The sequence below is a fragment of the Saccostrea cucullata genome, unplaced genomic scaffold (genome assembly GCF_032062105.1).
Source record: "Saccostrea cucullata isolate Sc308-1 unplaced genomic scaffold, CSIRO_AGI_Scuc_v1 ctg976, whole genome shotgun sequence".
Taxonomy (NCBI): Eukaryota; Metazoa; Mollusca; class Bivalvia; order Ostreida; family Ostreidae; genus Saccostrea; species Saccostrea cuccullata.
The window spans coordinates 70,342-96,637 of record NW_026940386.1 but is presented as its reverse complement, the minus strand read 5'-3'; the positions used below and the strand labels follow the sequence as shown (position 1 = coordinate 96,637).

Genomic DNA, 26,296 nt, shown 5'->3' with positions numbered 1-26,296 from the left:
AGAACATACAGTAGACGTCAATGGACGACATGAAGGTTTTACTTCAAGTTATCTGTATTGGAATGAGCCTTGTTGATACAGCAGAGAGCCTAGGTAATTAATATTACTTGTATAAATACATGTACACGTAATTTATTTAAAGAGCTGTTTAGGGGTCGCTGGTCGATAAAATGATCAAAAACAATTTATCATTGAGTTAAATTCTTACTGAAGACCTTATTGTTTTCGTTTGGTTTCTTTTTCCTTATTATTATTCCTTTTTTCTCACCGATTTTTGTGCACAACAGTTCTCAGAAACGGCTTGGACAATTTTCACGAAACTTTCAGATCTCATATTAATCTGAACCTTATTGGAAATTTTTTATATTGAAGGCGTCACTTCTGTTTGTGAGATATGGTCGATTTTCTGATTTTCAGAGGGTCAGCTTGTCAATCACCCCAAAACGAATGATGATACTGAGTTCAGATTCTTAGTGTAGATAGAGAAAGGATAATGGCATTGCTATTTCGAGTATATAGCTTACAGTGCAATTACAGGAGTTAGCAAACATATCAAAAACTGAATTTTTTTTTCAGAAAATAAAAAAATTAATACTATAAAAATAACGATCAGAGGAATTTGAATACCTAGCAATTTTACCGAATATTTTCAGTAAATGTTTCAGTAAAAAATGGGTTGTACACGCACATGTTAATATAACAGCATTATGTATTACAGTATATTTTTATATTTACTGAAAACTGTAATTATTATTAGTATTTTTTTAATTAATTGCAAATTTTAATATCATGCACGTACATGTACAGTGTAGAATCGGGGTGGGTGGGGTGAAAACTTTACTTTCATAGGCGTCGGAAGCAAATTGAAGGGTGGGGGGGCGGCTAATTTGAAATTGGGGGGGCTAAATTAATAGACTGGTTGTCCCCCTTTTGCAGAATATAGTCAAATCAGGGTAAGGCTGCTGGTAATTTTCGGATAAAATTTGGTTGTTCAAGAACTTGAATCATAACACCCCCTCCCTCCATCCCACACAACACATTTCCGAAATTGAATTTTGAGTTTAGAAAATGTTCCTTTACTTACAATTTGCATGATAAACCATCTAAGATATTTAGCGGGTTTTTTTTGGGGGGGGGACACTATTTCGAAAAGCGAGGTAAAAGTTTTACTTTACATTTTTGTTAGCCATCAAACTCTTTTTCAATTGTATCTCTTTAATCTACGTAGTTAATTTCAATTTTCTATATCAATGTAGAACAATTTTAAGAGTTAAAAGGTATATAACAATGACTGATTGCCTAATTTAAATGTTAAATATCTGCTGTATATCAAAATAAACTTTTTGACAACAAGATTCTCTGATTTGTGCTATTCTTATTTCATGTGTTGTACGATCGCTATTTCTATGTTGCACGATCGCTTCATAAAAAGATACATGTCGTTGACGATCGCCTCGCGGTTGTCAAATTTTCCAGTTAAAATTTGTTTTTAGATAATGTATGTAGTTTTATTTTCAAAATAATTTAGTTCATACCTCCAAGAACCGTTACATAACAAAAGCAGCAAATGTCCGTAGGTAATAACAACAATAAGCTATTTCAAAGCATGAAAATTTGATATTTTGAACATTGTCGCTTTGATCGGTAGCATTTGCACAGAAACTGTGAAACAAATTTACTCTCGGTAAATCCTAAACTGTAGATAATTATCTAAATTAAATGTTTTCTAATTTTATTTTCAGCTGGTTATACTCCAGCACATACAAAACTATATAAATTTACCCCCTACAATACTTTCTTCTTCAATGTTTTTATCTGCGTTGCCGATCGCGCGTTGACAGGGGTGAATACGGATTCATACAGGGTGTGAAATAGAAATCCGTATTGGGCGAGGCGAAGCACACCCTGTATGAATCCATATTAGGTCATGACTGTGTTATTGATGTTATGCTTGTATACTGTTACAAAAAGAGTGTATGTTTACGATCAAAGAAGTTCAAATCACCTTCTGACGAATCAAATAATTATAAATTCAAAAAAAAAAAAAAAAAAAAAAAAAGAACTATTTCTTCGGAAAGAACGGAAATTTGTACGCTTCTGAACAAATTACAAATTTCTTTCGATTAATTCGAAATTCATACGGACAACTAAGAAATCCTTTCGAAAAGAAATTATATATTATTCTAGACAAATTAGATATTCCAAGGACGAATTAGATTTTTCTTCAGGAAATAAAAATTTTTGTTCGGACAAGTAAAATATATTTGTTAGGAAAATTAAGATGTTCGTGATGAAAAAGCTGAGCTGAAAAGCTAGGGCTATTCGAAACACTGCATCAAAAATGAATGGTGAAGAATCGGGAAACATATGTGAAGTTAGAACTTTCATTAAAGCTACAGTAACTGTAAAACTAAGTTTCCCCCAATAATATTTCCTATAATATGTTATAAACAGCAACCTATTATTAGCTTATAGACACATAAACATGTGCATTTCAATGATATTTTTTAAATGCCATCAAAGATGATTATAGAACTTACAACAACTGTTGTAATGATTGTCAAAATTCAAAAAATTATCACGGATGATGTTTGATTGACTTTCAAAAGTTTATCAAATTTGGTAGGAATATTCTTTTTTTTTTTGGGGGGGGGGGGGGTTAGCTCACGTTGTTTTATAGAAACAATGGACACTGAAAAAAACTGTTTCTCAACGATTACCCTATTTTTGGCAGCCTGTAAGTTTATGCAAATATTTATTTTAAATATAAAAAAAATCATCCATCTTTGTCTGAAACTCTAAAATGTGATGAACCTGAATCCATTACTTTGAAGCCAAACAAACTTTTACATTAGAATATACACTTGACCAAAAAAGCAAAGGTCTGGGAAAAGCAAAGAATTGCTAGAGTACAAGGAAAGTATTAATGTCATTTTCCTAAAAAGAAGTGGCTTTGATTTTCAGATTCTTATTTGGAAAGAGATTTCAATTTCTGGACGAGTCTAGAAAGCACAATTGTTGCAAAATAATGATACGGTAAATGAGAGAAAGGAACCAGAAGCAGAAATTGGCTATATTAAATTTCGTCACAACTTTTGAACCCACTTGACATGAAGAGTAAGAAGTTTTTGAAAAAAGGAAAGTTAACGTCTTGTAACACAAATAATATCATTCAGATATTTCACTTTTCCACGTATTTCATTTTTCAAACTTGAAAAAAAAACCACATATTAGAAAAAAAAATCCCGAAAATCATAGGATTCGCCATATTTCAATTTACAAAGGGCATACTCAAAACATGTTTTAAAAACAATTCGGAATTGGATAGAAATGTTAGAGACATGTGTTTCGATTTAAGGAATGCATTTAAGGTAATCATTAAAATCATTAAAAAGTGGTTTTTCTTTTTTATCGAACAGCGAGGACATTGTTCAATGAACAGCCTTCGTTTCTATTATGTCTAAGGCCTCGATCAAATATATACGATACGTAATTTCGAAAGCCCTCTTGTTGAGAGGATCTGCTACTCGAAATTTTATCGGGGAAATGCAGATTTAATATAAGACTTTCTAACTATATTGCTAAAGAAAGTTCTATATCCTTCAACATCTGTGGGGGATGTCTTGAAAACAGTCTGGCATTCATTTAATCATTCTTTATTTTCTTATAATTGGTGTCAGTGAATGGGCTTCAGAATGTCCCCGGACTAGTGATAGAAACCTTCGAAATGTGAAACTGCATTAATCAAATTTGAAAGTCTTGCAAACGAAATGTAAATATTTTGTCAGACTACCTCTCAAATACAGATGTGGTTTATAATACCTGTAATTGTGCTCTGTAAGAATACACCTGTGGAGATGATTTAAAACTCCTTTTTGGTCATTCAGTGTATGTTGCCCTAACCATTTGACATTATTATGTTGCCCTAACCATTTGACACTATTCACGGATGTGTTCGATTTGTCAATTCATTCTTTTTCGATGTTGTTTCATTTCAATTGTATTTTTAAAAATTGCTAGTTGATAATTGATTAGAAAGAGTTATAGTAAAGGCACATTTACAATAAGAAGTGTCCGTAAAAGCCGTAATATTTACCTCATTGTCATAAGGTTCGCCTTCCTGTCTGTTTATCTATTTTATATGATTTATATACTAGCGAGTTCCCAAATTTACACATTATAAGGAACGAAGAGTAACTGATATTTTCAACAGATTACAGATACATGTTTTATTTTCTTTAATAAATGTGGAAAATATTAAGAGTGTTGCGTTAATTTCCTAGTAATCACCAAGATGGAAAAACACATCACCTGATAGGGTGATTATGATAAATGGATTTGTAAATTATGAAGATTCAAAAGATAGCAAGAAATACAGAATTTCAATATTCATCATCCATGTTATCGTTTATTTTCTTTTATCTCCTGCTCTTTTGATGTCAGGCATAACAGTGTCTGCTTTGTGTTTTATATAATTTTACGGGATCATATTGCAGAATATGATACCATGGATTTTTGTGTTCTTTCGGAGTTTTGTCTTAACCTAATATGATATTTTGTTTTGCGTCGTTTACTTAAATAAATTTCCTTTAAATCAATCGAAAAAAACTAGTTCAGTTGACTTGGCTTCGGTCATGCAATAATGAAAAGGGAACATAAATGATATTTATTAATGATTTTGTACTAAAAAGCATTTTGTAGAGAAATAAAACATTTTCAAATTCATTGTCTGTATTGTTGGATTCGAAGGAAGGTTCCGATGTATATGTTCATTTCTCTAGGCTTCCTAAATTTTGACGCTAATGTACTACTGAGTAATTCGCCAGCAAAATTATCTAATATGTCCGAACAAATATCTAAATTGTCGAAATCCGAACAAATATCTTATTTGTCGGAATTCGAACACATTTATAGTTCGTATGAACAAATAATATCTGAAAGAGTAATTTGCCTGAACAAGTGCTATACCTTATTTGTAAATTAAAACATTATCTTATCCGTCCAAAGAAAAGTTTTCATTCATCCGAAAAAACTGTAATCTGTCCCAAGAAAAAGCTTGCTTTTTTCCCATTTAAATAATTCTTTTATCGAAATTTCGCATTCGTCCAGACAAATTTCGAATTGGTCAGAACTAATTTCTTATTGGAAAAAAAAGAATCTGTCCAAGAAATGACTTATTCGTCCGAACATTATTTATCTAGCACTGCTGGAGTATCATAATAACTATTGTCTAAGATTCTGTATATTTTCTATTCTAGAAAATCTCGCACAAGATATTTCATATAGAGGAAAAGCTTCTCAGAGTTCTGTATACTTCGATGGCTCAGCGAATGCAGACAAGGCTGTAGATGGACATCTAGAGGAATCGGGTAAAGATTACTGTAGCTTTACACGGTCTAAGGATTTTAAAGCAGCGTGGTGGAAGTTTACACTGATTCAGACAACAAATGTTGCATATCTACAGATTTTCCTTAGGAAAGGAAGTAAGTTTATATGCAAACATGAACATTGATACACATATACAGGTACATATTTACATATATACTGATGACAGTCTTGAACAGTATTTAGCATGTTACTACGAAGTATTAGATATGTGTATATCTTAATTCTAGAAGTAAATAAAGCAATTTTGTAACCTTTTAGAGCGTTTTAAGAGTAATGCAATAATGGCAAGGTAAGCGATAATTTTTTATTTAATGTAGAGAAGTTATGATACCTATTCTATGTTAACTATTTAATAATATTTTGATTCGGGTATGTATCCAGATAGTTGGTCAAAGGGATGCATTGTATCAATATTGAAAGAAGGCGAAACCTGTACGAAATGTTCCGCCTGGAATATAGGGGAATTGAGGCGTACTTGGAGAGGGAATTCCGGGCATCAGTTTATCTCTCTACATATATGGTGATACACAGGTTCCGGGCGTAACTCAAGCGGAATTCAAGGGGAAAGTGGCAGGAATTTGAGGCGAAAAATGCAAATGAGTTACGCCCGGAAAAATAAATGACGCCCGTAAAAAAATTACGCCTGGATTGGGTTGCTCAAAACTCTGGTTAAATTTGTCCAGAGGATAAGTTAGCCGTTGGTTAAATTCTATATCCACTGGGTAACTAACCACTGGTCAAATATTTGTTGCTCAAAATAAAATTAGCCTCTGGTTAGCTAACCACTGGTCAAGTGATTTAACCAGTGGTTAGTATCCCACAATGCATTACATTTGTCCGTCTGTCACCACAAAAAAAAACATGGCTTCCAACAGTGTCAACAAAAAAAAAGATGTGAGAATTTTTCAGCCGATGAAACTTTATTTTTGGTAGAACAGGTGGAAAAACATATTGAAGTTATAAAATCGAAACATACAAACTAAGTAACAAATGTAAAAAAGGCTGCTGCCTGGCGTGAGATTACGGAAGCGGTAAATTCAAGGGGTGGGGTTGTGAGAACTGTCGATCAAATCAAGGAGAAGTACAGAAAGGCTTGTTCCAAAGCGAAGGGGGAAATCGTCAGCCAGAAAACGCATCGCATGAAGACCGGTGGTGGTCCACCTCCACCCCCAGTTGATGCCATTTCACAGAAAATTCTGGACGTGTTCCAAGACGCCCCAAACTTCGTTGGCATTGAAGGAGGGGTCGAAGTCGGAGGGCTTGTTTTTGAAGGTACTTTTTATCTTTCTGAAATAGAATTCAAATAAAACAATAAGCAGGTCTACACAATGTTTACATTCAAAAACGAGGAAATTTGAAATACCGCAGCCCGTCTGCGCACACTGAAAATTCCACAGAATTTATTCTTTCTCAATTTAGCAGGAGTTAAAAGAATACGTTTTACCTCATGTTCTCGTGTTTGAGCCTAGTGCATTCCTGTCAAAACATCCATTTCATTAAACATCTCTCGCAGACATTCCGAGTCAGACGCCTTTTTTTTTTTTTTTGCAAACTGCAAGTTGAAGGCCAATTAAAGTGTGCATAAGCACTTCGCCCATGTAGTGTTTCGGTCCAAACAAAAAAAAGAAAGATTAGTACACAATGAAAAGCTTCATATATTTTTTGGTTTAATGCATATACTTTTTTTCTTAAAAGAAATTCTTCTATTTATTAGGAGCTTTGTGGATTTATACTATTTCTACAAAATATAATTTTCTTTTGTTCAGAGGTGCCATTGCCAGCAGCAAGTACACATGAGTATGCTGATTGTTCAAGTGACTATTATTTTTTATGCATATTACAATAAATACATAACAATATATTTAAATTAGTAAGACTCGAATGTACTTAAATTATCTTTTATTCATTCAATATTTTTTTACTAATAAATGTTAATCAAATCATCATCATCTGACATCATCAAAAAATGTATTTCCATCATACAATGTAGGTGTAAGTACATTTTATATTAAAATACATGTACTTTATGACTTTTAATCAAAACGATCTTGAAAATTATTAAAAAAAAAAAAAAAAAGAACTTTGTTCATGAACTAAACAAGATTAAAAATTATGTTATTTATTTTTTTTTTTGTATGTTGGTCCATATATCCACAGGTGCATGTCAATAAAAATGATTTAAATTACTTTACAGATCCTGTTGGAGATGAAGCCCTAGTAACTGCAGCAAACAACTTGGAAAGTATGCATTTTAAATAATGATTAGTTACCATTAATATGAATTATAAGATGAAATAAATTCATGGATTTGAATGGAAAAAAAATTTCTGTACCATATGATAATCAAAAAAAAATTAACCATTACTGTACACCTCTAAATTTTTAACAGAGGAAGCAACACAGACAATTGTTGAACTCCCTGATAATTTGACAGGTAAGCTTTCATTTGATCTATAAAAAGCATAGCAGATATAATTAATTTTACAGAGCATCATTTATATATGTATCATGTAACTTTTGAATGTATAATTTTTGCCAGAATTAATAGACATAACCCAAGTTAACAAACATTTGCAAAATTAATGTTTAAAAATTGTAAACTAAATGTGTACAATGGCTATCCATTTATGCATACATGAACTGTATTAAAGAGGTTTTAGCTATATTTTTTAAACTTTAAAACACATAATGTTTACCGGGAACAACTGTCACAAATGACCTGATGATAACAGAGTCTGGGGCTAAGATTAAGAAAAAAGATGAAAAAGGTAATTTTAATATGCTTGATTTACTCTTAACACATGAAATCAAAAATCCTTGCAATTTTCAAACACACACATTCATACACACACACACAGAGAGAGAGAGAGAGAGAGAGAGAGAGAGAGAGAGAGAGCATTCATGATTGAAAATCCTACAATTAAAAATATGAAAAAGATTTTTATACCTCAGAACATTGAAACTTTTCTTTTGAAATTTTGTGCAGAGAAAGGAAGAAAGAGGAAAAATGAAGAAAGTGTTGCTGAGCTGCAAAGACTGATTCTGAAAGAAGATTTGCGAAGAATTCGAGAAGAAACAGAGCTGATCAAACTACAGAAGGAAAAGGTTGCGTTGGAGATTCTGAACTTAAATTAGAAACATCATCTATGCAAACTGAAAATGAAATGTAAATTAAAAGTAGTTATTGACAATGAATTATCTGATGTTGTTATTCATGGGCTGGGCAGCTACACCATCTAAGCATTTAATTTTTTTTTCCATTTCAGGTAAAGTTAACTTGAAAATTACATTAACATTAAGGGAATGCAATTTCTAATAAGAGGCACATATATCAACGGGGGGGGGGGGGGGGGGGGGGGCTGCCTCTCACATTTTCCAAGCCTAACTTTTCACTACTAGTATTGAAAATGAAAATGTACATGTAAAGGCTAGTCCCCCTCACTTTTTTTTGCCGTGAAGTCATAAAGGGCTAATGTAGTAGCAGTGTATGATTAAATTTGGCACTGAAAGAAGCTGGAACCTACCCAACCACAAAATAGAATTTTTAAGCTTGGACAATTATTTTTTTTTCTTTTAGTTAAGTTAAAAATTTTCACATTGGATCCCCTTCCCTCCTTTCAAAAACGATGTAATATACCTGAATAACACCCTCACTTTTCCCCCAACATTTCTTTTACAATTGAAAATGTTGATTGAAAGGTTGGTCCCCCCACATACACACTTCTTACTGCAGTGAAGTTATATAAGGGAACTGTAGTGTCGTATGCCAAAAAACTGGTACTGAACGTAGTTGGCATTGATAAAAGTTGGCCTCCAACCCCCCAAGAAATAGGATTTTCGAACCGGGGCAATTCTTTTTGCTTCTCAATTTTTTGAAGGTAAGTAAGAAAATAATTCTCTGGCTGCCCCCCCCCCCCTCCCCTTTCCAAAACGATGCTACATCACTGAAGGATGCAAGGTAATGTCCCCAAGTATTTATGATATGTACATGTATTTACTTGTAATACATAATAATACTCCGAACATACCAATTACATATACATACGAGGGTTGTCCAAAAAGTTCGTGGAGAATGAAGTTTTTGTGAAAATAAATGGTTCTATATAAATCTGTTGTATATCAAAATATTTCTTATGAACAACCAAGTCAGAAAGATATAATTTTTATTGATGGAACGTATTATTTTTGTAAAAATCTTGGTCTTTAAAGGTCGCAGATAGTGCGCACGGACCAAGGTTAAAATGACATAAACTCTGATATAAAGTGTTCGGATTAAAATGATTATTTTCTATATAAAACAAGTCAAAAATTAATAAAAAATTTATGTAACACAAATAAAGAGGCTATAATCATTTTATGATATCTTAAGTATCGCTTACTATATAGACAGTCCAAATACTAAATAAAAACCCTGACAGATATGTGTCAAAACTCAGCAGAAAAAGCGACGTCGGTCGTCCGCACGGGTCAGCGTCCGATCAAAAAAATGTTTTAATACGGTTGAAACAACGTAAGAGACAAAATATGTGTTAAAACAACTCAAAATTATTCAAATATACTTGGTGTATCGATTTGAGATTGGTTTATTCTATTTTTCAACGGTGTGTACAAATTCGAAGACACTACAAGGATTGAAAACACATGTATTTTACTGAAAATAGAAATTTCTATTCATGAAGTTGTTACAAATCTAGCGCAGCATCGGACTGGGCTTTGCATTCTGTGTATAAAAACTGTTTATTTAGATGACGCTCGTAAATTTTTTGCATTGTTTTGAATTTAAAAAATTGAATAAATTATAATATATACTAAAAGATTATTGCTTGCATTTGGAAGTGCGTTGTGCCTTTAAAAAATATGCAGTTCGTGTCCATGAACATGCGTTAAGTCAAAATCCAAATGTTTGACGTTATAAAGAAATTAGCTTAACGTCAGACCGGTCCGTGCGCACTATCTGCGATCTTTTAAGACCCCGATTTTTACAAAAATACCAAGTTCCTTCTAAAAAATTTATATCAATCTGACTTGGTTTTTCATAAGAAATATTTTGATATACAATCGATTTATACAGAACCATTTATTTTAACAAAAACGTCATTGTCCACGACCTTTTTGGACAACCCTCGTATACAATATATAATGTACCATTATCAGTAATATACCGGGGTATGTATACCATACTATAAATGTATTTGTTTAAATGTTATATCATTGTGAAAACTTCAAAGTCCCTGATAAGAGAGATAACTCACTTGGTTTAATATCAAGCTAAAGTTAAGGCAATTTCTGTCAGATTTATGCTGTAGGGTACACTAGAACTGTTGGCATCGAAAGTATAAATTGAAGATTTACTTTGGAGAAAACAATATCTTTCATTAGAGTGAATGGAGAGGTACGTGACCTGTATTTGTTTTATTTGGTTGTATCACAAAGTCTTACTCAGAAATTGGAGGTAAATATGGAGTCAAGAGAGCATGCATAACCGCTGTCTCCAAGTAAAATTCCATCCATGTCAATACCTCTGTGGTGAGTTTTCAAAAAGGTTCCGACATCAGATTCACGAAAAAATGAAGGAGTCGTGGTTTGAACCTGGCCATTTAGCGACTACATTGATAAATCGTCCTAAATAACTAAAATGAAATATACTAGTATTGCTTGAATAAAATAAATGCACAGTTACTAAAATATTCAAGTGCAATAAGCAAACTTGCCTTGATTATCGCAGATTCCCTGTACATTGAGAGAATGATATCCCTTTCTATTTACGTATACATTCTCATGCAATGAGGTCCAATAACCCTAACATGAGTGTCGTCCACTGCCCCAATGACTCCACGAAAATTTGCTATGCTATAGAAACCTCTTTTGATGTTGTTTATTATTTATCAGCAGAGGTGGGCCACGTGATATAATCCTCTGCAATGTCAGCGAGAGCCTGAGATACATCGCGAACACTCCTACTGACGCTGGAGACGTGGAACCCCATCGTATCTCCTATAGTTTTCATATTGTCACCTGTTGCATAATATCTCAAAGCCATTTCTACTTGACTTATTGCTGCAAGTGAGTGGGATCTCATGGTTGGGCGACATAACTTGGGATCTAATAAATTTGCTAAATAATTAACTGTTTCTTGAGAAAACCTATATCTTTCATGATATTCATCAGCATAGAATTCATGTTGAAAATGTCTAAAAACTCTCTGTTTCTTCTGTCGTCTGCCAAAATTAACATTGAACACTAATCTAGAAGCCATATTTATCCACTGGTTAAGAGACTTAACCCACCTCTGTAGAATGGCTAACTTTAGCCAATATTTAGCCACTGGATAGCGAAATTAACCAATGGATAAATTTTGAGCAACAGAATTTAACCAATGGTTAAACGTTAACCACTGGAAAAGAGATTTAACCAGTGGTTTTAACCAGAGTTTTGAGCAACCCAATCCTGGAAACTAAAATGACGCCTGGAATAGAATTACGTCTGGAATGTCCTTATTATTATATAATACTATGTGACCTAAAAACCTATATTTTTACCATGTTTACCAAGAAAAAAAATAGATTATGATTTACAATGTGAAAGCTTAAAATTTAGCTTTTTGAACTTTAAGAAAACATATAATGGCAGGTCATTTAACATAGTATAGAAATGTAACATAATTTTGTGTAAGGGACACTAAAACACCACCATGATTGTGTATTTAGAATTAAACAAACTTTTTACATTACCGGTACATTTTATCACTTCAATAATTATTTTGAAACATTTTAGTTCTAACTCAGTACAGTTCTTCATTTACTAAGTAGTTTATGTCAGTTTACACAAGACTCACTGCAGCCTCTATCAGACTGTTATTTCTCAGAATGTGTGCAAGGAAACGCAAAATATCTAAAGTAATTTTATTAAGGTCAACAAGTTATAAATATTATCATTGTACATTATCATAATTAAATTTACTTAAATAGGTACCAGATATTAATTTATCACACCTACCAGCAGACACTGTGTCATCCATAAGAAGTGTAAAAGCCTTATCAGTGATATATCTGCATTTCCTGTTTCACTCACTTTAAACTCCCTCCTTCATGATCAAATTCAAACTTAACCTCCTATCTGAAATGACACTTTGATAATTAATAATTAAATTGACCAATCAGAGGCATTTACTTCTCCTGAAAGTTACAGGCATAATTTTTCCTTCTATTTTCCTGCCATTTTACGCCCGGAAAATCAGAAATTGTCAATTGACGCCCGGAAATTAGAAATGACGTCTGTAAGACGTCTCTTCTACTGAGGCGTAACTTTTCGAAAATATCGTCTCCGCCTCAAGTACGCCCGGAATTTGCCATTTTCTGCTCAATTCCACCCAAATTCCAAGCGGAATCCGCCTTTAAAATTCATACAGGATTACATGAAACAATTAATTATAGAGGTATAAATTTGGGTTTCTGTATAACAAAACTGTACAAAAACGTTTTTTATAAATAAAGGATTGTTAAACTTAGACCAAAAATATAATATAATATAATCACAGACGCTCAAGAAATACGCACGCTAACTCTCGATTCCCGCCTACATTTTGCACCCATTTAAATGGCAATTTAGTGATAAAATCTTTGTTTAATACAAAGTACAGTTCAATGGTAATTGATGAATTATTTGTATACCAGCACAAATTCGTAAATTATCCATAATTCCAGCTTTTCGAAAAAGGCGAGTAGACGATATTTCTTATTGAAATCGGACTTTCAAGCATCACCATGCTATGATTAAATGTTCCTTATATATCTACTTATAATTTTGGGAAATAAATAAAACAGAGATATATTAATAAGATACCCGGTATATATAATGTTTCAGTTGTAAATCGTTTTGAAATTGGTGAAAAATAAGCATTTTTGTGGTTTTTTGTCTATAAACATATGCCCCCACACCATCCGGTGAAACACAAAAAGCTTTGGTATGAATTTGTGAAATAACAGCCCATATTACATTATACAAGAGGCCCATGGGCCTTATAGGTCACCTGAGTATCATGCGACAACTTTCCGACAATTGAATTTGATTCATGTTTTAAACTAGAGGCCATAAAATTCACAATTTTGAAAGAGGCACCATTGCCAAGCATGCTTATTTTGCTTACTTAATACCCAGAGGTAGATCAGAGTAACAAAAAGAAATGCATTTCCACTTTTAGTGAATTTCAGGGCCGCTAGTCAGGGCTTCTTGTGCTAGGGGGTCCACAGTTGAGCTCCCCATCCCACAGGAACCACTGACCCTGGGGCCACATCTTTCAAAATTTTGGATTTTTTTTTTAAAAAGATCATGCTGTTGATTAATACCAAAGTGCAGATTTCAAAGCATTAAATTATTTCAGACTTTGCCCCCCCCCCCCCCCCCCCCCGTACGTCTGTCCCAGGGGCCAAGAAATTAACCATTTTTTTAAGAAGAAGGTTTTTTTGTCATAGATATATACTAAGATCATTATACCGAATAACAAAGGAAAAGATTTTCAAAGAATTCATGCATTTTCTTTATATAAACATTAGAGCCACGCCCTAACACAAGAAGCCCTAATCCAGGGACACTGAAATTCAAAAATCTCAAAGAGGCATCCTTTCTCCTCATAACTATGTACATAGTTAATTGGTTAAATACTCAGGTGCAAAAAAGAAGAGTTTTAAAGAATTTATGCATTTTGACTATATAATAAATAATACTAGAACCCCCAACCCAGGGGCCATGAAATTCACAATTTTGGAAGAGATAGCCTTATTCAACATAACTATGTACTTGGTTAGTTTATTTAATACTCCGAAGCAAAGAAGAAGATTTTCAAAGAAATAATTCATGTTCACTATATAATCTATATAGCCCCGCCCTAGCACTAGAACCCCTGACCCTGGGGCAATGAAATTCACAATTTTGGAAGAGGCAGCCTTATTAAACATAGCTATGCACTTGGTTAGTTTATTTAATGCCCAGGAACAGAGAAGAAGAATTTCAAAGAATTTAAGCATTTTTACTATATAATCTATATAGCCCCACCCTACCACTGAACCCCTGACCCTGGGGCCATTAAATTCACAATTTAAGAACAGGCAGTCTTATTCACGAAAACTATGCATTTGGTTAGTTTATTTAATGCCCATAAACAGAAAAAAAGAATTTCAAAGAATTTATGAATTTTCACTATATAATCTATATAGCCCCGCCCTAGCACTAGAACACCTGACCCTTGGGCCATGAAATTCACAATTTGAGAAGAGGCCGTCTTAATCAACATAACTATGCATTTGGTTAGTTTATTTAATGCCCAGAAACAGAATGAGCAAGAGTAACTCTACCAAAATTTTGAATTTTATGGCCCCAGGGTCAGGGGTTCTGGTGTTAGGGCGGGGCTCTTTTGATTAAATAGTGAAAATACATGAGTTCTTTGAAAATCTTCTTCTCTGCTCCTAGGTTTTATATAGATTAACTAAGTACATAGTTATGATGAGCAAGAACGCCTCTACCAAAATTGTGAAATTTATGGCCCCAGGGTCAGGGTTTCTGTATTATGGCGGGGCTCTTTTGATTATATAGTGAAAATACATGAATTCTTTGAAAATCTTCTTCTCTGCTCCTGGGTTTTAAATAAACTAACTAAGTACCTAGTTATGATGAGCAAGAGTGACTCTACCAAAATTGTAATTTTATGGCCCCAGGGCCAGGGGTTCTGGTGTTAGGGCGGGCTGTATTGATTATACATGTATAGTGAAAAAAACATTATATCTTTGAATATTTTCTTCTTTGCTCCTGGGTTTCAAGCAGATTAACTACCTATATAGTTATGAGCATGGGCCTTAATCTTCAAGAATTGTAAATTTCAAGGCCCCAGGGTCAGTTGTGCCATAGAGGGGGGCTGTACTTATATACTGAAAATGAATGAATTGTTTGAAATTTGCTTCTTGGTATTAATCAAATATTTTTGAAAAGCAAGGGTGTCTTTCTAAAAATTGTGCAATGTGTGGTTCTAGGCCTAAGAGTCAAGGGTTCATGTGTGGTAGTGGCACCACTGATTATTGCTAAATATTACTGATTTGTTGAAATGCATTTTTTGTTCCCCTACCCTGCCTTTGGGTATTAAGTAACCAAACTAAGGAACTGCTAAGTGTATAGTTATGATGACCAAATTGTAAATGCTATAGCATCTGCCTTCAAAACATGGATCAAATTCAATCACTGGAAAGTTGTTGAATAATGCTCAAGTGACCTATAAGGCCCATGGGCCTTTTGTCTTTTTGATGGTAAGGATTTACACGTTTATTAATTAAATAACTTAGATATCGTGTTTGAAGAATAATTATTTCATTGCAAAAATTGTCTGTTATTCATATTTCTGTCATTACAATTCAGCTGTTACATTGTTCAGGAAATTTCACTGGAAAATAAAACATTAAGTACCTACATGTATGTAGAACGATGCTAAAATATTAAATTTAAAAAACGGCAGTATACAAATGCTTCACGCACGGCAATTTGTTGCAATGTTAAAGACGACAAATCATTAATGAATGTATATTAATTAATCCAAGTCTTTTACAAGACAAGAATACATCAAAAAAATATTTCTACGGTAACACGTATTTTAAACTACACGTAGGTCTGAGAAGTATTAACAATACTGCAAATATTCACTTCATTAAATATCTTTAGAGCTAATTAAATTGATAGCGGGATTTTAAATTTTAGAAAAGACCAACTGTTTAAAATAGTCTATTATTAGAGAAGGAAAATTCCTTCTTTCACCGTACCGAAATATATGTTTGCCATTCAGTATAATCAAGACCCCACCCCAACCCAACCCCCACACCCCACCCCGGTACTTTTTCTCCCGAAATTAAATTCTAAAGTGAGTATTTTCAGTATTTAACTAATACGTGCATAATGTATATTGTACCACAAGAAAATCAATCTTAAAACCAACATCAAACAGTCATTAATATTTTAAAATACACTTGTGCCGACAGTCGTATTTTTAAATTGGCAGAGAATATGTTTCAAACTCAAGTTAAAACTTAATCCTTCCAAGTATATATTCCCATTCTTTATTTTTTTTTCTGCAGGAATGCAAAAATCAGATCTAGAAATGATAGGAAAAAATATTAAAACTTCTTGGAAATACTAAGTGACTACCTTCGGCATGTTCTGTGAAACGTGATTTCCACGCCTCCACTGTGTTGAATAATATTGAGTGACAGGAGAAACACACATGGACTTCCTGTGAACTGTGTGAACTTGATGACGGAAAATAATATACAATTATTGGCTGAGTTTGAGGGCAACATGCGTTTTGTCGGACCCAAGAACCAAACTGTCTGCCTGAGGCAGTTAGGCCGAAGGCAGACAGTTTGGTTCGAGGGTCGACAAAACGCATTTTGCCCGAGAACTCTGTCAATAAATGTTTTGTTATACCTTAAAGTTTCATTTTATTATATATTTTTTGACACACATGTATTTTGTACCATATTCCGTAATGTAACATCTGTAACATCAGGTCTGTCACTGTTTTACACCAACGAATGAAAATGAGATTAAGCTCCGCCCATTCTGTGACGTAAGCGGTCCAACATCTCTCCGAGCGGTCCAACATCTCACTCAGCGGTCCAAAATCGATTTTTTTATGCCCGCTCAGCAATACATAAAAAATGTTAGACTTTTTTTCGTATAGATTTGTATAGGAACAAATTTTTAAAGGTATAACAAAAGCCAATGATTGCTGTCAAATGGATTTGTTAATCTAAAAAAAATAGTGATTATCTTTACTGCTTGGAATATTTAGGAAAAATAATAAGAATTTTTATTTAATACAACATATATCTGAGAATTGAGGGGGTATCTCCTCTCTCTCTCTCTCTCTCTCTCTCTCTCTCTCTCTCTCTCTCTCTCTCTCTCTCTCTCTCTCTCTCTCTCTCTCTCTCTCTCTCTCTCTCTCTCTCGTACATATCTCTGTTCAATAAAAACTACGACATCACATTGCTTATTTAGTTTTGAAAATTTAATCTATCACAAATAATGTTTGAATGCCTCTTAATTTCCATTATCTTGCCGAGTATAATCAGGGCCAGGAAATGTCTACATATACGATGGTTGTCCAAAAAGTTCGTGCACAATGACGTTTTTATTAAAATAAATGGTTCTATATAAATCTATTGTATATCAAAATATTTCTTATGACAAACCAAGTCAGAATGATTTAATTTTTATTGATGAAACTTTAAATTTTTGTAAAAATCGGGGTCTTCAAAGATCGCAGATAGTGCGCACGGACCAAGGCTAAAATGTCATAAACACGGATATAAAGTGTTCTGATTAAAATGATCATTTCCTATATAAAACAAGTCAAAATTATATGAAAATTATATGTAACATAAATAAAGAGGCAATAATCGCTTTCTGATATCTAAAGTATCGCTTACTATATAGACATTGAAAATGCTAAACTAAAACCGTAACAAGTAAGTGTCAAAACTCGACGTCAAAAAAGCGACGTCGGCCGTCCGCACGGGACAGCGTCCAATAAAAAAAAATATGTTTTAGAACGGTTGAAAGGACGTAAGAGACAAACTATTTGTTAAAACAACCCAAAACCATTTAAATATATTTAGTTTATTAATTTGAGATTGGTATATACGATTTTTCAACGGTGTGTACAAATTCAAAGACACTAAAAGAATTTAAAAACACATGTAATTTGCTGAAAATGGAGGTTTCTGTTCATGACGTTCATAGCACAGCGTCGGAGTGGGCTGAGCAGTTTGTCTATACAAACTGTTTAAATAGATGACGCTCATAAATTTTTGTTCAATGTTTTAAATTTTAAAAATTAAATAAAATATAATTACTTAAAGATTATTGGTAGCACTTGGAAGTGTGGCGCCATAACAAAGAAATGTAGTGTCTGTCCACGAACATGAGTTAAATTCATAATCCAAATGTTGAGTTATAATGAAATAAGCATAACTGGTCCGTACGCACTATCTCCAACCTTTGAAGACCCCGATTTTTACTAAAATATGAAGTTGAAGACCCCGATTTTTACTAAATTATGAAGTTCAATCAATAAAAATTGAATCATTCTGACTCGGTTTTTCATAAGAAATATTTTGATAAACAATAGATACATAAATAGAACCATTTATTATAACAAAAACGTCATTGTCCACGAACTTTTTGGACAACCCTCGTACATGTAGAAGTTAGCTAAGATAATCATCATAAAAGAATACAAAAGACACATAATTACGGTAAGAATATTTTGCATTAGAATTTTAAAAAAACGAGAATTTTTATGCAATACGTCAACAGCCAATTGTGAATTCAAAAAAATCCGTTATTTTACTTAGAGTCACCTTGGCACGGAAATACATGTATGGTTGATTCCACCGCGTACAATGTGATTCATTCAATCTATAAGTAGTAGTTTTATCTTCTAAAGTCCACATTATTCAATTAGTGAAAAGATAAGCATATTTACTATATATATATATATATATATATATATATATATATATATATATATATATATATATATATATATATATATATATATATATATATATATATATATTAATTCTATTTTTAAACTACACGCGTTCAGTAACAAATACACTAGCTTTACGGCAATTAAAATCGTGTTATAAAACTATCGATTTAAATCATAGACATATATGTACAGAAAAAAAATGTTTTTATTATTTATGTATTAATCTACTGTTTATTTATATCAAAACAACTGAAATTAGAATTAAAGAATAATTTCAATGCAAGGAAAAGATCGGAGGCATTCCGAATAAATCGTTCATCTTGCGTTCACCGTTCGTTCATCGTTCACTTTGCGCTTGCGTTCGCGCTCCGTTCGCGTTCTGTGTTCAACGTTCACACATCGTTCACTGATTTGCTTTGAGCGTTCGTACATTGTTCACTCACCGTTCGTTCTGCGTTCGCTCACCGTTCGTTCAGCGTTCGATCACCGTTTAGGTGGGAAATTAGAACGTTTCAGGGACTATAACAGCCTATGTGAGCGCTTTTCATCACATAATTCCGTTGTGAGAAGCTGGAAATCAAGGGCTACTCGAGACACTGCATTTAAAATGAATATTCAAGAATCAGTAAACTGGATTGAAATTAAACTCTTCATTAAAGCTTCTGTAAAATTTGTTAAGGATCCAAAAGATATTTTCATTGAAATATGTTTAATTTACAGCAGCCAATGCCTGTTTTATACAAACATGAGCAGGTGGATTTCAATAAACAAAAATGATATAATGGGCATCAAAAATGAGTACCGTCTATGCCTACAGGGACATACAACAATCAATGTATATTTGCGAAACTTGAATATGCATCATTAACCGAGAATAAAAGAAATTATTTGTTGTTTGCATTTGTTCTTTAAAACTTCAAAAATGTTAAGTGAGCACTTAGAAGTTTGGTTCAGTGTATATAGAAAGCGCAGAATATTTCAATAGTGGTTAAAATTAAGAAAAAAGTAGTGCATGTAATTGTATTTTGAATGATTGTTTTTAAGATATTGTAGAGAATAAAAAAAATACATGAACACTCTACATTTGGCAGACTTGAAACTAGTAATAAAAACATGGTATATAGAGTATTTTAGGCATAACACACAATAAAATGTGATGTTTTTAAACAGAACTCTATATCTGATACATATATATGTAGATTACCAAAATGCATGTTATAATTCAAGAATTTAAGTGATTATTTTTTGGGAGGTTATGTAAAGATACATATTAACACAGAAATACAGAAAACAATGCAGAAAAGCAATTACATGTTTAGATTTTCAGCACATGATTTAAAGATAGAAACTGGGAAAGGTATGACAATTAAATACATATAAGGAATCAAGGAAATATGATTTATGTAATTTAAATGATATTGAAGATGAATTTCACTTTTTACACAGTCGATATGAAGTGCAATCATATGTCATTTTAACTCTTCAGTAAAATTAAGATTTGTAAAATCAAGTACATGTAAATATGAAGGCGTAATGTCCAAGGGGTCAAAAGTTATCATACACTGAGATATCTGGTCACACATGTCAAATATGAAAGCCCTGTCTCTTCCCTATAAACAATATTATAAGAAAAGTATATATTGGAAAAGTAAGTTAAACTTCAAGGTCAAGGTCACGTAATAAAAAAATCAGTTAACTTGAAAGGCCCTGTCACTGGTAATGCCCATGTTAAATATGAAAGTCTTTTGTTTTCTCTTTAAAAAAAAATGAACAATGTTAATTTTTGTGACAGAGGAAAGACTGACAGACTGAGGTATTAAAAGTCAAAAAATGACAGATTCACATTCACGGGGAAGATGTCAAAAATAACATAACCATCTTACCCTAGTTATGATTTATGAAATATAAATTTCCATACAAAATGTAACAACATTTGGGGCTTATCTTGAACACAAGAGGATAGTCTTTGCTGATGTTATTTTTTACGTTTTTTTTTATTTCATCTTTCTTTGGAAGAGGCATGCTTTTTGAAATACTTGTAAGAAAATTTCAAAATGCCTTATTTCTGACAATCAAAATACATGTACTTGGATCTCAGTGACAATAAAATGTGTGTTTAAATTTAAAAGTGTGTTATTAGATTTTCATTTCTAGATTATATGCTGGACAAGTAATCCAATTTTTCACCTTATGAAAAAAAAACTAACATTATTTTTAGTGTGATTATGAGTCTTTTTCATTTTTATGCATCTCAGCGACAATAAAATGTGTGTTTAAATTTAATAGTGTATTATTAGATTTTCATTTCTAGATTATATGCTGGACAAGTAATCCAATTTTTCACCTTATGAAGAAAAAAACTAACATATCATTTTTAGTATGATATGAGTCCTTGTCATTTTTATGCATTTATCTGAAACGAAAACATATAGTTCTGTACACTGATTTTCGGTGCTTCATTTTTCAATTTATATATTAATAAAATAGTGAAATCGACAGACATTTTCTCCAACAAGAACATTTTTTGTTCAGCAAGCATTTGCTAATCAAGTACCTTTTAACAAGAGTGACTAATTAGCATAATATATGTAACATTTATCACATTTTAAACTTATTTGTTGTATTATTTTATTTCTATATTTGTAGCTGTCAATCGCCATATTGGATTCAATGTGTTTGTGTTCAATGCTTCGTCCTATACACCAGGATCAGCGGGTGGAATCAAAGTGTACACACAAAAGCCTTCCTCTTGTCTAAACCAAGTGATGAATGTAACAGTAAACAAGATCACTAAAGGAATAGCTATATATAATTCAAAGAGCCCACCACTCATAACAAGTTGCAACGGATATGAACCTACATTTGCCACCATTGAAATATGCGAAGTAATGGTTATGGGTATGTATTACGAATCAGGATTCCTACGAGGCTCTTGATAAAACTTTTTTGATAGTTCTTTTATGATTCTATATTAAAATGGATTGTAATATTTAGGCTGTCATTTTCACCAGTACGGAGAAAGCTGCAAAAATTGTTCACTCCGTTGTTTGAATCGTTTGTGTGATGCGTTTAATGGTTCCTGTATATATGGATGTAGCAAAAGGTTTATTGAACCACCTGACTGTATGAGTAAGTCTAGTGTATGTCAAATTTATAACGTGTAATAAGCATTGCATGTTTATTATCTATTGCATGGGGATGTATAGTTCTACTTGGGTTGTAGCACTAGGAAATGTGAGAGGCAAGCGTGCATGGAATGTGAGAACACATACTTTTACCTTTCCTTGATACTCTTTTTAGGTCACCTGAGTAAACTCAGGTGACCTATTGCTATCTGTTTTTGTCCGTCGTCGTCCGTCGTCCGTCGTCCGTCGTGCGTTAACATTTAAACATTTTCAGCTTCTTCTCTGAAACCGCTGAACCAATTTCAACCAATTTCGGCATATAGCATCTATGCATGAAGGGAAACAAAAATTGTGAATTGTGTTGTCCCTGCCCCCCTGGGGCCTGGGGGGTGGGGCAAAAACCACTAAAATTAGTGCAATCTTTAAAAATCTTCTTCTTTACTCCTGGACATCAAACAGTCAAACTGTTGGTATGATTGTAATCAGCATTAAGTCCTCTACCAAAATTGTGAAATTCATGGCCCCAGGGTCAGAGGTTCTGGTGTAAGGGCGGGGCTCTATTGATTATATAGTGAAAATACATTAAATCTTTGAAAATCTTCTTCTCTGCTCCTAGGTATTAAATAAACTTATTAAGTTCATAGTTATGATTAGCAAGAGTGCCTCTACCAAAATTGTGAATTTTATGGCCCCAGGGTCAGGGGTTATGGTGTTAGGGCGGGGCTCTATAATAATTATATAGTGAAAATACATTACATCTTTGAAAATCTTCTTCTCTGTTAATGAGTATTAAATAAACTAACTAAGTACATAGTTATAATGAGCAAGAGTGTCTCTACATAAATTGTGAATTTCATGGCCCCAGGGTCAGGGGTTCTGGTGTTAGGGCGGGGCTCTATTGATTATATAGTGAAAATGCATTAAATCTTTGAAAATCTTCTTCTCTGCTCCTGGGTATTAAATAAACTAACTAAGTACATAGTTATGATGAGCAAGAGTGCCTCTACCAAAATTGTGAAATTCATGGCCCCAGGGTCAAGGGTTCTGGTGTAAGGGCGGGGCTCTATTGATTATATAGTGAAAATACATTAAATCTTTGAAAATCTTCTTCTCTGCTCCTAGGTATTAAATAAACTTATTAAGTTCATAGTTATGATTAGCAAGAGTGCCTCTACCAAAATTGTGAATTTTATGGCCCCAGGGTCAGGGGTTATGGTGTTAGGGCGGGGCTCTATAATAATTATATAGTGAAAATACATTACATCTTTGAAAATCTTCTTCTCTGTTAATGAGTATTAAATAAACTAACTAAGTACATAGTTATAATGAGCAAGAGTGTCTCTACATAAATTTTGAATTTCATGGCCCCAGGGTCAGGGGTTCTGGTGTTAGGGCGGGGCTCTATTGATTATATAGTGAAAATGCATTAAATCTTTGAAAATCTTCTTCTCTGCTCCTGGGTATTAAATAAACTAACTAAGTACATAGTTATGATGAGCAAGAGTGCCTCTACCAAAATTGTGAAATTCATGGCCCCAGGGTCAAGGGTTCTGGTGTTAGGGTGTGACTCTATTGATTATATAGTGAAAATACATTAAATCTTTGAAAATCTTCTTCTCTGCTCCTAGGTATTAAATAAACTTATTAAGTTCATAATTATGATGAGCAAGAGTGCCTCTACCAAAATTGTGAATTTTATGGCCCCAGGGTCAGGGGTTATGGTGTTAGGGCTTGACTCTATTGATTATATAGTGAAAATACATTAAATCTTTGAAAATCTTCTTCTCTGCTCCTAGGTATTAAATAAACTTATTAAGTTCATAGTTATGATTAGCAAGAGTGCCTCTACCAAAATTGTGCATTTTATGCCCGGTCAGGGGTTATGGTGTTAGGGCGGGGCTCTATAATAATTATCTAGTGAAAATACATTACATCTATTACATCTATGAAAATCTTTTTCTCTAATTCTGGGTAATAAGCAGATGAACTATTTATTTAGTTATGATGGGTTCCTCTTCCAGAATTGCGAATTTCAAGGCCCCTGGGTCAGGGATACCAAAAGGGAGGGGGGGCTCTACTTATATACTGAAAATGAATTGTTTGAAATCTACTCCTTGGTATTAATCAAGTAATTTTGAGAAGCAATTGTGCCTTTTCAAAAATTGTGCAATGTGTAGACCTAGGGTCAGGAGTTCATGTGTGGTAGGAGCACTCCTGATTATTGCTGAATATTACGCTGAATATTACTGATTAGTTGACTTTCATTATTGTTCCCCTACCCTGCTTATGGGTATTAAGTAATCAAACTAAACAATTGCTAAGTGTAAAGTTATGATTAGCAATGGTGCCTCTTTCAAAATTGTGAATGCCATAGCATCTATACCTTAAAACATAAACCAAATTCAATCATTTGAAAGTTGTTGCATGATGCTCAGGTGACCTATAAGGCCCCTGGGCCTCTTGTTTATGTATGTAGTTTGTAAAGACGGATATTACGGGCACAACTGTGAAAAAACTTGTGGTAAATGTAAAATAGGAACAATCTGCCAAAAAATCACTGGAATATGTCCCCGAGGATGCCAAAATCACTGGAATGGATCAAAATGTGATGGTAAGAGATGACCATTTATTAATTATCTATGTAAGCCAAATTAAGATATTTACACTTGCAACGTAAACATTTAATTTTGAATATTTCGGATATAAACGATTGACTTTTTGATATTAAGGGTAAATTGAATGCAAATAACATTTGGCTGTTTTCGTTGTTGCCAAGTGTGTGAAAATGATTTCTACGGCGACAGCTGCGAAGAAAAATGTGGGCATTGTAAACCTGAAACAAATTGCAATAGATCAACAGCAATTTGTCACCAGGGATGTGAGGATCATTGGGACAGTGATAAATGCAACGGTTTGTAATCTTTAACATCACAAAAGAATCAGGCTCATCAAAATATTTGATAATGAATTCGGAACAAAAAAGAGTATAACATAATTTGTTTTATATAGTCTTTCAATTTTCATTTATTTTGAAACCAAAATAGCTTCTTTTTTAAAAATAACAGAATATGTCTAGCTCTCCTGAGCCGAGGCTGAAGTGAACATTTCTTATCAAATTTTGTCCGTCGTCCGTCTGTTTGTAAATTTTTCACATTTTTGACTTCTTCTCAAGAACCGCTAGGCCAATTTTAAGCACAACTTGGTACAAATCATCCTTGTGTTAAGGGGAATTTAAATTGTAAAAATGAAGGGCAAAATCCCCTCAAAAGAGGAGATAATCAAGAAAAGACAAAAATAGGGTGGGGTCATCTTCTCAAGAACCACTGGGCCAGAAAAGCTGAAACTTATGTGGAAGCATACTGGGGTAGTGTAGATGCTAAATTGTTCAAATCATATGACCCCCTGAGGTGGGACAGGGCCACAATGGGGAATCAAAGTTTTACATAGAAATTTATAGGAAAACTCTTTAAAAATCTTTTTCTCAAGAACAACATTGCCAGAAAAGCTTAAACTTATCTTGAAGCATCCTGGGGTAGTGTAGATTCTAAATTGTTCAAATCATGACTCCCGGGGGGGGGGGGGGGGGGGGGGGTAGGGCGGGGCCACAATGGGGAGTCAAATTTTTACAAAGAAATATATAAAACAGATCTTTGAAAATCTTCTCAAGAACCACTGGGCCAGAAAAGTTGACACTTATATGGAAACATCCTGGAGTAGTGTAGATTCTAAATTGTTCAAATCATAACCCCCGGGGGTTGGGCGTGGCCAGAATGGGGAATCAAAGTTTAACATAGAAATATATAGGAAAAATCATTGAAAATATTCTTCTCAAGAACCACTGGGCCAGAAAAGCTGAATCTTATGAGGAAGCATCCTGGGGTAGTGTACGAGGGTTGATCCAAAAGTTCGTGGAATTTCTTCATATCTTATTTATTTTTCAGTGGAATTGGTTGAAAATTACAAATAAAAATATAGACACTTGGTGAATATTTTAAATTAAAATACATTTTAAGTATCTTTGATAGTAACTTTATGGCAGTTGCCATAGAAACGGTTATTAGGCAAGGCGGGGGAGATATTAACGCGTTTATTATCATTTATATTCTTAATTCGTGAGATAAGAATTAAACCGCCCTATGTGGTATAAAAACGAAAACTATGTTATTATTATGATTGTTTGATCTTTTATAAACCTGCGTGTGAGAGTTTTACTGAATTTACTGGATATTTAGTTTATAATTTGATGGTTTAT

The 26,296-nt window shown here is 33.3% G+C and overlaps 1 protein-coding gene and 1 pseudogene across 1 annotated transcript; one reads left to right on the top strand and one right to left on the bottom strand.

Annotated features, from left to right (window-relative positions):
- On the top strand, window positions 1-24,980 carry LOC134255322 (scavenger receptor class F member 1-like). The gene is made up of 6 exons (XM_062737846.1): window positions 1-93; window positions 5,259-5,483; window positions 21,566-21,817; window positions 21,914-22,048; window positions 24,521-24,655; window positions 24,821-24,980. The coding sequence occupies exons 1-6, from the start codon at window positions 21-23 to the stop codon at window positions 24,961-24,963; spliced, it is 963 nt and encodes a 320-aa protein (XP_062593830.1). The 5' UTR covers window positions 1-20; the 3' UTR covers window positions 24,964-24,980.
- Window positions 10,828-11,395, bottom strand: LOC134255321 (putative nuclease HARBI1; annotated as a pseudogene).
- Window positions 24,981-26,296: the final 1,316 nt, after the last annotated feature.

Excerpts from the sequence above, each read along its gene's own strand:
- LOC134255322 (XM_062737846.1), top strand. The coding sequence starts at position 21 with ATGGACGACATGAAGGTTTTACTTCAAGTTATCTGTATTGGAATGAGC. Across the intron at positions 5,484-21,565 it reads GATTTTCCTTAGGAAAGGAA|CTGTCAATCGCCATATTGGA; the intron begins GTAAGTTTATAT and ends CTATATTTGTAG. Across the intron at positions 24,656-24,820 it reads GAATGGATCAAAATGTGATG|TGTGTGAAAATGATTTCTAC; the intron begins GTAAGAGATGAC and ends GTTGTTGCCAAG.